The sequence below is a fragment of the Pteropus medius genome, unplaced genomic scaffold (genome assembly GCF_902729225.1).
Source record: "Pteropus medius unplaced genomic scaffold, Ma_sr-lr_union100, whole genome shotgun sequence".
In the NCBI taxonomy this organism is placed as follows: Eukaryota; Metazoa; Chordata; class Mammalia; order Chiroptera; family Pteropodidae; genus Pteropus; species Pteropus medius.
In genome coordinates this window covers 19,979,014-19,991,353 of record NW_024349803.1, presented here as the reverse complement: position 1 = coordinate 19,991,353, position 12,340 = coordinate 19,979,014, and the positions used below count along the sequence as shown (strand labels likewise).

At 54.0% G+C, this 12,340-nt stretch overlaps 1 protein-coding gene across 4 annotated transcripts in view; it reads left to right on the top strand.

Annotated features, from left to right (window-relative positions):
• Positions 1–12,340, top strand: part of PFKFB4 (6-phosphofructo-2-kinase/fructose-2,6-biphosphatase 4) — a 36,918-nt gene that overhangs the window by 7,682 nt on the left and 16,896 nt on the right. For all 4 annotated transcript variants that reach the window (XM_039837661.1, XM_039837660.1, XM_039837662.1 and 1 more), the window contains 7 exons: positions 845–961; positions 1,119–1,215; positions 6,248–6,314; positions 8,611–8,685; positions 9,064–9,120; positions 9,796–9,917; positions 11,777–11,984. In XM_039837661.1, coding sequence (XP_039693595.1) covers positions 845–961; positions 1,119–1,215; positions 6,248–6,314; positions 8,611–8,685; positions 9,064–9,120; positions 9,796–9,917; positions 11,777–11,984 — 743 coding nt within the window. The remainder of the gene's footprint in view (positions 1–844; positions 962–1,118; positions 1,216–6,247; positions 6,315–8,610; positions 8,686–9,063; positions 9,121–9,795; positions 9,918–11,776; positions 11,985–12,340) is intronic.

Genomic DNA, 12,340 nt, shown 5'->3' with positions numbered 1-12,340 from the left:
TTGTGTCCAGAGCTTCCTCGCCTCCAGCCTCGGCAGCTTCTCTGGTTGGCACACTGACCTAGTGGCACATGGGACAGCGGTGGTGGGCTATCAGGGGACTGCCCTTGTGGGCATGGGCCTGGGTCTCTGGTCGCAGCTCTTCGTGGGTTTTGAGATGCCTCTCTCCCTGCTTCTGCCCATAATCTTTGAGCACCAACTCTTGTGCCAGACCCCAGGACCCCGAATGGCTCAGACACTGCAGGGCTGCTTTCGCTCCAAGAGATGAGTCATGGGGGCAGACTCATCATTGAGATGACCGAGATTGGGGAGGCAGGGCACCAGGTGAGCATGGAGGTGCCTTGGAGGAGGGACTCATGGAAGAAGCAGTTTTTGAGCTGGGTCTTGTACGATGAAGAGAAATGCCCTGCACTCACCGCCCCTCCCCGCCGCTGCCCCCCCGGGAGGGAAAACAGTGGTGCTGTGTGAGCACGAATGCTGAGAGACTATTAGACTCTTGGGTGACAGGCAGGGAGTGGAATCCCCCCCTGGGTTTTGGCTCTGCCCTGCCTGCCACACGAACTGCCCAGCAGTGTCTAGCCAGGGGCATGCTAAGTGTGCATCAGGATAAGGGCTGGCAAGATCCCTCTGTGTCTGCTAGAGCCCAGACAGGTCTGGGGAATGAGGACATGCCAGCAGTGGCTTGAGACCAGCGTCTGGGTACGCTCAGGAAGCTGTCTGATATGAGGAGGCCCGGAAACTACCTCTGATGCCAGTCTCGTGTCCTGAGGCTGAGGACCCTGTACATGGGGGTGGGCACAGCAGTAGGGGTCCCGGCCCTTGTCTAACATCGCTCCTTGCCTTTCAGTTTGCATGACCAACTGCCCGACACTCATCGTCATGGTGGGCTTGCCTGCCAGGGGCAAGACCTACATCTCTAAGAAGTTGACTCGCTACCTGAACTGGATTGGTGTGCCCACGCGAGGTGAGACTTGGCCTCGGCTTTCCAAGGGGGCATAGGGGCTGTGGTGGTCTGGGGGAGAAGAGGGAGGGCTGGGCTGCAGCAGGGCCCGGGGCGGGTCGAGGTCGGGAGCTGGGGAGCGTTGCTGTTGTGTGAAGGCTGAGCCTCTCCTTTCCCCCAGAATTCAACGTCGGCCAGTATCGCCGGGACATGGTCAAGACGTACAAATCTTTTGAGTTTTTCCTTCCAGACAACGAAGAGGGCCTGAAAATCAGGAAGTGAGTGTGCGTGTGTGTGTGTGTGTGTGTGTTCACAGAGAAGGCCCTGGGCCCCTGGAGCCCAGTCGCTGGCAATAACCGAGCTGCTCCTGCGCCCCGGCCTCGCCCTGTCCCAAAGGGCTGTGACACTGGGCTGTGACGGGGCTGCTCTCTTGACCTCTCAGGTGTAGGGTTGGGGATGGGATGGGTTTGGGGACAAGATGAGATGGTGTGTGGCCTTTTGGTGTCTGGCCCTGCCCTGCCTGGTGTTAATGAGCCCTCGATAAGTAGATCCTGTGGGAAGGGAGGACAGGGCTTCGGGGAGATGTCTGAGGCTTAGCCAAGGCAGGTCAGGGCTGGCTGCAAAGGCCCAGTCCTCCGTGGGGATGGCCTCTGGCGGGGAGGGGAGCCCAAGCAGTCAGGGGTACAGGCCCCAGGGATGCGGCAGAGTGGGAGTAGGACCACCTCCTGGTACCTCACAAAGCCAGAAGGATCAGGCCTGGAACTGGGGCCTTTCTTCCCTTGCCCCCGCATAAGTCCCCTTCTGTGTATTTGAAGGATGGTTAGCATGTGCTTGGCATGTTCTTTGTATATGTGGGGTAGGCCTTAGCTTTGCTTTGAAGTGCTGGTCACTAGTTCACACTCCTGCTATTATTATTCATGGGGTGACAACTTTCAGTGAGATGAGAATTTGCAAATGATACCCACCCCACCCCACCCACGACTTGAACTTCGAACTGAGTGCTTTCTCCAGAGAAACAGCATCATCTGGTAGTCTGATGAGCTATGCTAGGCTCCTCTTGGCAGGTATCATCTGAGGGATCAAGAAGCTTCCTTGCTCTTGCTCTGGGCCCAGCCATCCTGATAGGGCATTGATCAGAGGTTAGCCCAGCTCTAGTAACTTCCCCAAGTCAAGCACAGCCCTAGGCCAGAAGCCGCCTGGGTCAGGCCACTAGGCGGCCAGCTCCCCATCTCGCCACTAGGTGGCAGGAGAGCCCCACTGTGGTTCTTGGCTCTTCAGCTCGCCTTTGCTGTTGGGTCAGTGGGGCTGGACCAGGCTGCTTCACCAAGAAGGAAAGGGAGTCTGACATTCAGGACTCTATGGCTGAATCGTGAGTGAAACTCAAGGCTGGGCTGTCTGGTGATGTCAGCTCAGACGAAACGGAAGGGACTGATATTTTAACTCCTACTGTGTGCTACGTGTGTGATGCCCATTGTCACCCTCCCCCCAATTGTATAGATGAGGAGACTGAGAGACTCAGACTTGAATCTAAGCCCATATACCACTAAAAACTCTTCAATCCATCATTCCAGAATTACCCAATAGTAAGTCAGAGGTCATGTCAAATTGCAGATTCTACAACAGCCTCAAGCTGTGGGCACTCACTAGCTTGTTTGATCTTCCCTGTAGTGGGTGATGGTGCCTCGCTCTCCCAGATGCTGAGGCTAAGGTCAGAAAGTGACAGTATCGTCTGGGATCACTCAGGGTTTGAATTTGAAGCCAGGCCTGTCTGAATCCAACGCGTTCGTGTGGAGAACGTGAAAGCTGGCATTCCCAGAGCCCACCAGTCATGCCGCTCATTGAAGGTAGTAGTGTTGGAATTAATTTAAATTGGGGAACCCAGACTCAGAGTTTGGGAAGCCGGTCCAGGGTCATCCAGCTGGAGCAGAGGCCCCAGCAGTAGACACTGGGGGCGGCTCACGTGTGCCTCTCTGCAGGCACATCTTCTGGCTGTTGCTAGAAACCTTCCCTCATGTATTCAAAGCCCGGTTCTGGCCACTGGGCCACCTGGCCATTTCCCATTCACCAGCCCAAAATGCCCCACAGAGAACTGGCAAAATAAGAGTCGGACTTTTTAAAAATGGGAAGAGAAGGCTGCATTTCCCAGCGGCCCGTGTACTCACACGCTGTCGAGGTCCCTAGAGGTGCACGGTATTGAGATCTGTCCCTGGTTCTAGGCACAGTGGAAGCTCTAGTAAAAAGCAAGTCAGTCACGTATGCACGACTGTACACCGTCACACGTGTACACCGTCAGGCACATTCACACTTGTGCAACAGTCTCATACCATGCACACCCCTTCCATAGGTATGCATGAGTTCACACACACATACATACCCATGTGCGCGCAGTTACACTGTATGTGTGAGATGTGAGTATACACACACGTGGACGCATACACATGTAAATACTCAGACTCGTGCACATGTCATTCGCGATCATACAGCACACACAAGGGCAAGTATACACACCCTTGCACATCTCTTGGCACATGTATGGGCATATACACACTTGTGCTCACCCTATGTGCTCACGTGGGTATATGGTTAAATACACTCCAAGCACTCTCATACATGTGCACATACCACACGAGGGTGTGTGTACACACCCCATGTGTACATGGGTGTTCACACATGTGCACATCCTGTGTGCACATGTTTGAGCATGTACACCCCAAACCCTAAACTCATGCGCATGGTGCATGCACACATAGCCGTGCACACACATGCGCTCACTCAAATGCCTGTGCTTTTACAGTCACCACACACGAGGGCTTGGGGACACTGAAACCCACTAATTCTCCAGTTCGCTCGCACCAACTGAATATGTCCAACAAATCACTTCCGTTCTGACACTGCCTTCCTGAGGTGAGCGTCGGTCCCCACAGGGTAAGGGTTCAGCCGTCTAGACTGCCTTTACTCGAAGCACCAGTCGCAAGTCCCTGGGGCGGGGAGCCACCTCTACTTCTGACTGATCCACTGTCAATCAAGGGTTCTGACAGCTGTTACCAAAGCCCAGAAATTAAGTTTGCCTGCCTGCACTCTCTGGCCAAAATACCCACGAGCAGAGTTTTGCAGTAAAGAAAGGAATTAGTTTATTAGAATTGGCCAATCAGGAGACGGAAGGGCTCAGGACCTAAAAGACAAGACTTGCCAATGGCGTGTAGGTTACAGATCACATAAGGCAGTCACAGGACGCCGTTGGTTAGGGGTTCTGGCTCGTATTCAGAGCCGTTTAGCCAGAGGTGACGTAAGGGTAATAAATCATTTCTTCAAAGGACAACTCTTAAGTAAGCTCCCAGCTCCCAGTCCCAGACGGAAGCTAAGGGGTCCTCCAGGCTTCCAGGCTTAGGACTACAGAGCTGAAACAGAACTTAGATTATGATGTTACCTTTAGCCTGCTCAAGGCTTAAACCCTGTCACCATTCGTCAAACTGGGCTGTTGTCTTCCGCCATCTCAGGGGTCTAGGATCGTCCTGGTGAGAGGCTAAGGCCAGACCAATGAAGTGTGCTGAGAAAGAGAAGGGAAAAAAATTGCTAGAATGGCTCACTGAGCTTGGGAACATCATTTATGTTCACGGGTTTATTATAAAGGATGTAACTCAGGATATAACTCAGCCAAATGGACGTGATGCCCAGGCAGGGCAGAGCCAGGTCATCCTCCCCGCATCTCCCTGTGTTCGCCAACCCAGAAGCTCTCCAACTCTCTCTGTTCAAGAGTTCCACAGAGCTCACTGCATCTCCAGCCCACCCCGCCTTCTGGAAGGCTGAAAGTTCCAACCTTTTAATCACTTGGTCTTTGGACCAGTCCCACCAGAAGGCTATCCAGGAGCCCTATCCTGAGTCACCTCATTAGCATAAACTCAGTGTGAGCGAAAGGGGCTCCTTATGAATAATAAGATACTCCTCTCACTCCGGAAATCCCAAGGGTTTTAGGAGTTCTGTGCCAGGAACCTGGGCCAAAGACCAAATACATTGGTTGTACCACACACACATTCGTGGCATACACAGTTACACTCACACGTGCATACTCACAGACTTGCACACACACACACACACACACACACACACACACCGCATGTGGATGCATGCACGTGTGCACCCATTCACATCTGCACCCCTGCACACACTGGCTCCCAGGCTCTTCCCCTAGCATTTCCTCTGGGGCCCTGAGATCTCTCCCAGGTGCTCGGGCTTCAGTCAGAGCAGCCCCTAGAGGTGAACTCAGCCCAGAACATGGGACTCTAAATGCGAGCGGCAGGAAATGGCTCTGGCAATGCCTGTTTCCTGGACTCAGAATTCAGGTCTTTTGGCCAAAGAAGAAAGCACTTAGAGGTTTTCATCGAAGGAGCCACTAGGGCACCGAAGGGTCACAGGGAGACAGAGGAGCTCCTTCCAGTGATCTAAGCTCAGCTCTGCTACCGACTTCCCGATGACCCCATCCTTGGGCACGCTGACCTGGTGACGGTCCCCACAGCACGGTCCTTTGATGCACTGGGGGTTCACACACAAGATCTGAAGATCAAACATGGGAGATCGAACTTTACTCTTACATTGAAAAGGTGAAGGCTGTAGATAAAAAGTCAAAGTGATTTCTATATCTCTGGACCTTCTAGGAGAAATGGATGATAGTAGAAAGGTCCTGCTACTTGCCAATCCATTTTCTAGCAGCCAATGAAAAGGCAGAGACGTTTTGAATGCATTGTAGTCGGTGGTCAGTCATGGTGAGGATTTTGCCTCCCAGAGGGTCTCTGGACATGGGTGCAAGAGGCAGAGACATAGCACCCTCTTCCAGAAGGGATGGTTTGGGGAATTTTCTCATCCAGGAAAGAAAATTGAATATTAAGCTTAATATTGCTTGGGGGGCCAGTGATAGTGTCTCTCCTCTGTCCACCACCAGCCCTGACACACACACAAGGCAATGTCTGGTTTTAAAAGTGCTTATTATGATAACCAGGGAAAAGGCATGACAATTAGAAGTCATGAATATGGCAAAATGGCCGCTTGGATTTGTACGTAAGACAAAACGGGAAAATTCAGAAAGGTGATATTTCAAAATTATTCCCAATGGCCAGGGACACATAGCCTTCTACTCTTAAGGAGCAGAGTTAGCAAAACAGTGAAAATCATCTCAAGAAAAGAGAAACCTTGAAAAGAAGGAAGTGGCCCCAGGGGCTGTCCCTCTCCTATCTGGGGTATGACGTGGCCCTGACTCAGCTGCCCTCCTGCAGCCAGGGTCGGATGCTGGCTGACCCTGTGTTTTCTCCCCTGAAGGCAGTGTGCCCTGGCAGCCCTCCGTGATGTCCGGCGCTTCCTTAGCGAGGAGGGGGGACATGTGGCGGTGAGTGTGATCCCCTGGTGACATCTGGGAGTGACATGTGGGAGCCCACACACATCTATCCCTTTGCTTACCAGGCCTCTGGAGGGGAATGCAAGGGGTGTGTGGCCCGGAGGCGCCTGGGTGCCAGCCCCAGGAGGAAGTCGCAGGTGCTATGCGGGAGGAAGCCAGAGGCTGGATGTAGGCTAGGAGTTTCTTCCAGGCCTTGTCGTTGCCTTTGACCTGTCAGGACTTCCCTTGGAATTCTCACATTTTTGGCCACCTTAGAGGTTAGAGGGATCGAGTTACCAAAGTCTTTAGCAAATGCGATTTCTCCTGGTATAGAGAGAATCCCGCCCGACATTATTGGCTGTTCCAGGAACCAGCTGAATCCTGGGTAAGGGAAGTCTACCTGTGTGTTAGGCCCTCAAGTCAGGTGGAAGGTTGGGACAAGCAAGGCCGAGCAAGGATGTCTGTGGGAAAGGACACTGCCCCACCCCTATGCAATCAGACAGAGCAACTGTTGTCCTACCTGTTTCCTCTTGGGGGCGTGCCTCCTGGACTGCCCTGTGCCCTAGCTCCATCTGGATCAGAGCCCTCTAGGTCTGTGGCACAGCTGTCACCTGGGAATTCCCTTCTCTTCCTTCCTGACTTGAATGCCCTGCTTTTGGATCTAGTGTCTTCCTTTTCTGTGGTTTACTGACTCTTTTTATTGGAGCACATCCTCTCATAGCTTCCTGAGAAAGGGTCTTGGGAAGTAGATTTCATGAGATCTTGCATGTCTAGAAACGTCTCTTTTTATTTTTATATTCTCTGGTTGGGTATAGAATTCTAGGCGGGAAGTACTTTCCCCTTTGAATTTCCACAACATCGCTCCCTTGTATTATGGCTTCTGGCATGCCTGTGGAAAAGTCGAATGTCATTCTGATTTGCTGATCTTCCTGAAAGTTTTGTCTCTTGGAGGGAGCTGGGGGCTTCTCACGGCCCCTCCTCAGGGGAGGCCCGTAGGGTCTTCAGGGTGATGTATCTTGTGGTACGTCGTCTCTTCAACACCATTCTGGGGCCGGGAACCCTTTCTATCAGGAATCTCTGTCCAGCAAGTCGGAGAAATTGTCGAACGCCATTACTTGTATAAACCTGCCACTTTCTGACAACCGATTCCTCCCTTCGCTCCCCTTTTCAGAGCTGCTTTTCCCAGAACGCCTGGTGGCTGCATGCTAGGGTCGATCCCTAATTTTATCTTTTTTTCCCCTTATTTTCTCTCTCTGCCTTTTTTGTCCGCCTTCCAGAGAGATTTTTCTCAACAGTATCTTACAAGTATTCGATTGAATTTTTAAAAAATTTTCCATGCTCACATTTTAATTTCTACATTTTAAATACTTTGTTCTGTGACATTCCAGCCTTTTAGAACTCTGCTCTTCGTTCGTGGTTCCTCGAGCATTCTGTCTCTCTCCTTAGATGATGATCTGTTTTTTGACGTTTCCTTCTGTTCATGCCCGTCTCCATTTTTCTTGAAGTTCTTTTTATTCTGTTTTAGTCTCCGTGTTTTGTGTTAGCAGTTTTGCTAGAGCGTCCAGTGAATCCCGGTTGAATGCTCTGCAAGCTGCTGGGACCTGCGGGTGAGCGGGCTGCCCGCGAGGGCGCCTGCACCAGCGCCAGGCACACAGAGCCGGCTGGACAGGGTGGGGACGGTGCCTGGGGCTCCACCAGCTCTTGGTTGCTCGGCCGGCCAGTCTTCCCATTTCCTCCACACCCTGGTCCCTTTCGTCAGAGATGCCTGTGGCCCTGGTCCTGACCGTGCTGGTGCTGCATGAGCAGGTGCGCTCTGGTTGGCGAGGGCTTCTGTTTGGTTTCCTCCATTTCCGAGTCAGTCACCACGTATCTATCTACCTTACGCATTTTGTTGACATCTCCCGTTTCTCTCCTGTCTTCTCCTGTTCTCTTTATCTTTCTGTTCCCATTCTGGGGTCTCAGGATGGAGTGGAAATAAACGTGGGTTCACTGCTCCAGGTTTAACTGGTTTCCCTGGAAGACCTGTTCATCAAAAATGGATTGAGTGCCTGCTGTATACAGAGCAGTGCTGAGTGCATTCCTCAGTGCCAAGGGTTTGCCGCCGGGCTGGGAGCAAGGCACCTACTCCTTGGGGCGTGCTCCCCAAGAAAGGGGAGGAACAACTAAGCAGGTCTAAAGGAGACTGGCCGGGTGGGTGGCCTGGGCAGCAGCTGGTCTCGGTGAGAAATCCTGTCCCTGTACTGTGGCGGTCGGTGGCCTCCTACCTTCTCCAGGGCCGGAGGCCAAGTTAACTCCAGTTTGGTCCTAGGTTTTTGATGCAACGAATACCACCCGGGAACGGAGAGGGACCATCTTTCATTTTGGGGAACAGAACGGCTACAAGGTGAGAGCTGGTTGGCTCCCCTCCTCGGCTGGGCCGTGGCACGTTTCGACCCTCTGGGCCCCTTTCATGGCCTCTGATGCGGGCAGGGCATTGGACAGGTGGGCCACCACGTCGACTTGGGATGAGAGGGGCTGCATTTTTCTCTTCCACCTGTAGTCTTCTTTCTGGGGAGGCCAGGGTCTTGGGAGAGTCCTGGATAGGGCGGCACCTGCTTTGGTTCCGTGCTTCTAGACCCTGCCCCCACCCCCAAAAGAAGGGCCTGGGGGCCCCGGCTGCTCAGCTTGGCCCTCAGTGGGCCAGGGCTCCGTGGAGCTAGGCCCAGAGCCCTGAACGTGTCTGTGGTCCCTTCCCTCCGGCCCACCCCGGTCCTCGCCGCAGACCTTTTTCGTTGAATCCATCTGCGTGGATCCTGAGGTCATAGCTGCTAACATCGTGGTGAGTGGTACATCTGACCTTATTGGGACAGTAGTACAATGAAGGTGGCATGGGACAGTGAGGTCCCTCTCCAGCTCTTTGGCCGATGCCTGGGCTGACCTTAATTCGGTCTCCTGAACCTTGGGGCGGGGCGTGGGAGGCAGTGGAATGCTGGGTCAGGTGAGCCTGCACCCCTGAGGACCTCTCCTGTGGGGCTGTGTCGCTGGGGGCGTTCATTCCTGCTCCCACCTCTTCGCTTCCTCTCAGAATCCCCTGGACAATGCGAGAGGAGCTTCAGCCCCTGGGTAGGGGAGTGGGTTGGGGGGTGGTGTTTATATTTGAAAGAGAAAGAATCTTGGCCCCTCTCCCCTACCCCCTGTTTATCCCAGGAGTGTACATCTGATTTTGGGGAGATAGTTTGGGTGGGGAGGGTCTCCAGGTCCCTCACCCCTCTGGCCTCACCTCCTCCTGTCCCATAGGGCAAGGGACTCCAACCTCAGGGTGCCATTAACACTCTCTTAGCACCACTGTGGGAACTTGGACTAGGGACCAGCCCCCTGGGCCGTCGCCCCCCTCCCCAGCCTCAGCCTGGCCTCCGGCCCAGCCAGCCCCTCCCCGCCCAGCATTCTCCTTGGTCTCTGGCCCTGCCTGGCCTCCAGCCTTGACGTGTCCTTGCTCTGTGCATGGCTCCGGCAGCAAGTGAAACTGGGCAGCCCGGACTATGTCAACCGCGACAGTGACGAGGCCACAGAGGACTTCATGAAGCGCATCGAGTGCTATGAGAATTCGTACGAGTCTCTGGATGAGGACCTGGACAGGTGAGCGAGGGAGCCCGTGTCCTGCAGCTCTGGTGGGGGTGGGGGCCCCACTTGGCTGCCATCTTGGGGCTTCCCATGGTGGTGGCCGAGGGGCCACCCCAACAGGCAGAGGTGGTCGGACCTTCTTTGTTTCTTTCCTTGGGGCAGAAGTCATGGGCCTGAGGTGACTCGCAGGAGCTGTTGCCTTATCTGGAGCTCTGAGAGTCAGAATTTTCTATTATTCCGTCATAAGATCAAGCCTGATTTACGTACAGGGGGTCCTCCCACAGGCATTTGCAAACATGACGTGCTCTTTAAAAGCACAGTCTGTTTTGAGAAGGGGACAGTGGTGCCAATGAGTGGTGGGCGGGGAGGATTCTTTAAGCCCACAAGGGGACGTTCAGTTGGGGCTCTCAGAGGAGCCGTCAGCAAACTTGTTCTCCAAAGGGTCGGGTAGTAAATATTTTAGGCTTTGGGGCATACAGTCAGCTCTGCCATTGCAGTGCAGAGGGAACTTAGACCATAAGTAGATAACTGGGCGGACCGTGTTTACCTAGACAGGCCGTGGGCTGAATTTGACTTACTGGCCATAGTTTGCCAAGTCTTGTCTTAACATAAGTGGGGCCAGTGGTTAAGTAACAGCGTGACCCCTTGGTAAAGTATTACACAGTCAGTATAAACCATGCTAAAGAGATGTGGGAAGGTATATGTCATGCATTGAGTGAAAAGGCTGGGATATATCTTTGTGCTCGGGTCATTTATAATTACATAAGAATATGTAATACCCAGGAATCAAGCAGCACAAACGGAGGGGGTGGAGGGGTGGTTTCCGGGGTCTGGGCTTCTGGACTGGCCGTGAGTCCGGCCGGGCCCTGCAACCAGCCCGAGCCGGTTGGAACTACACGGCGCTCGCCGCCTGGGCCTTTCTGTGGTTTTTGGTGTCTCCCTTGGTCTCCCCGGCACAGCATTTCTCGTCATGATCCTGTCGTGTGACCGTAGGAGAGGGGCTGATCTGGACCAGTGCCTGTCGGATTTGCCAGTAAACGTCGCTGATGTCTTTATCGGTGGTGTCTGCGTAACACCCCTAAACCTAAACTGAGGTCCCATGGCCCAGACAGTGAGAACTCAGATGAGAACATCTGTGGGGCTCAGGGCTGAACCCAAGCACAGTGCTTGAGAAACCACACCTTTGCCTCCTGCCGCCCCCACTCCCTCTGCAAACATAAGCAAATAAGTGTGCTCTGCACGTTGCGACGTGTCACAGGTCCAAAGCAGGGAAAGTGGCTGAGCTGGGTTTATCGGCTGCTGCCACCAGCACCATCCTCCCATGCTTCTTGTCTCACCCGCCCGCTGCCCGGTGTGGGGCAGGGCTGCTCGGCACACATTGATGCCCCAGGCCGGGTTCTAGGGGAGAGTTCCTTGGCGGAAGGAAAAGCGGCTGACTGGAAGGGGTAGAGGGGAGGACTGTTTGCCAGCTACTCCCAGCTCAATCCTGCCCGGAAAAAATGGCTCTTGTCCATCTTATAGATAGTGTGTTGAGAGGTCAGAGGTAGACGAGAGGGGCCTGGGGGACACGGAGCAGCGGCTGACATCACAGAGTGACCTGACTGACCCCTCACTTTAGATGTCACCTTTTGGGAGTACGATAAGTGTTGAGTTCCTCCCACGGGGTTCGTCTGTCTGTCGCACGTGTCACGTCGCTCCTACCTCGTGCCCATCACGTGCACAGCAGCTGACCGACAGTCCCGTGTGTTGCGATGTCGAGCCTGGTGGGCAGAGATGCAAGCAAGGCTCTTCGGCCAGTTCCTGTGGCTGGCGGAATGTGCCCTCGATGGCCCTGGGTTCACTCACAGGCCTCTCTCTGCCTTCCGTCTGAAAAGGGATCTGTCCTACATCAAGATCATGGACGTGGGACAGAGCTATGTGGTGAACCGCGTCGCTGACCACATCCAGAGTCGCATCGTTTATTACCTCATGAACATCCATGTCACTCCCCGCTCCATCTACCTCTGCCGGCACGGTGAGAGTGAGCTCAACCTCAAGGGCCGGATCGGAGGGGACCCAGGACTGTCTCCCCGGGGCAGGGAGGTCAGTGCATGTATGTGTGTGTGTGTCTGTGCATTGGGACCCCTGGGTGGCCGGGTATGTGCATGTGTGTGCCCGAGGGCTGGGCTCCAGCTCTCGCAGCTAATATGTGATCCTCAAGTTGGATGACCTTCAGTCTAGAATCTTCCCATCGTATAAGGAAGGTCACCAAACACCAAGCGGATGCCTGGATCTTTGGCTTCCATGTGAGCTGTCACCAGCTGAGACTCATTCCTCAGAGAGGCACAGCATTCTGGGAGTGACCTGAGTCCAGGGGAGATACCGAAGCCTTAGCGGGGAGGTCATACAGCTGGTGGGGGTCGGGATCAATGGCAGAGGACCTCATGGACCACAACTGG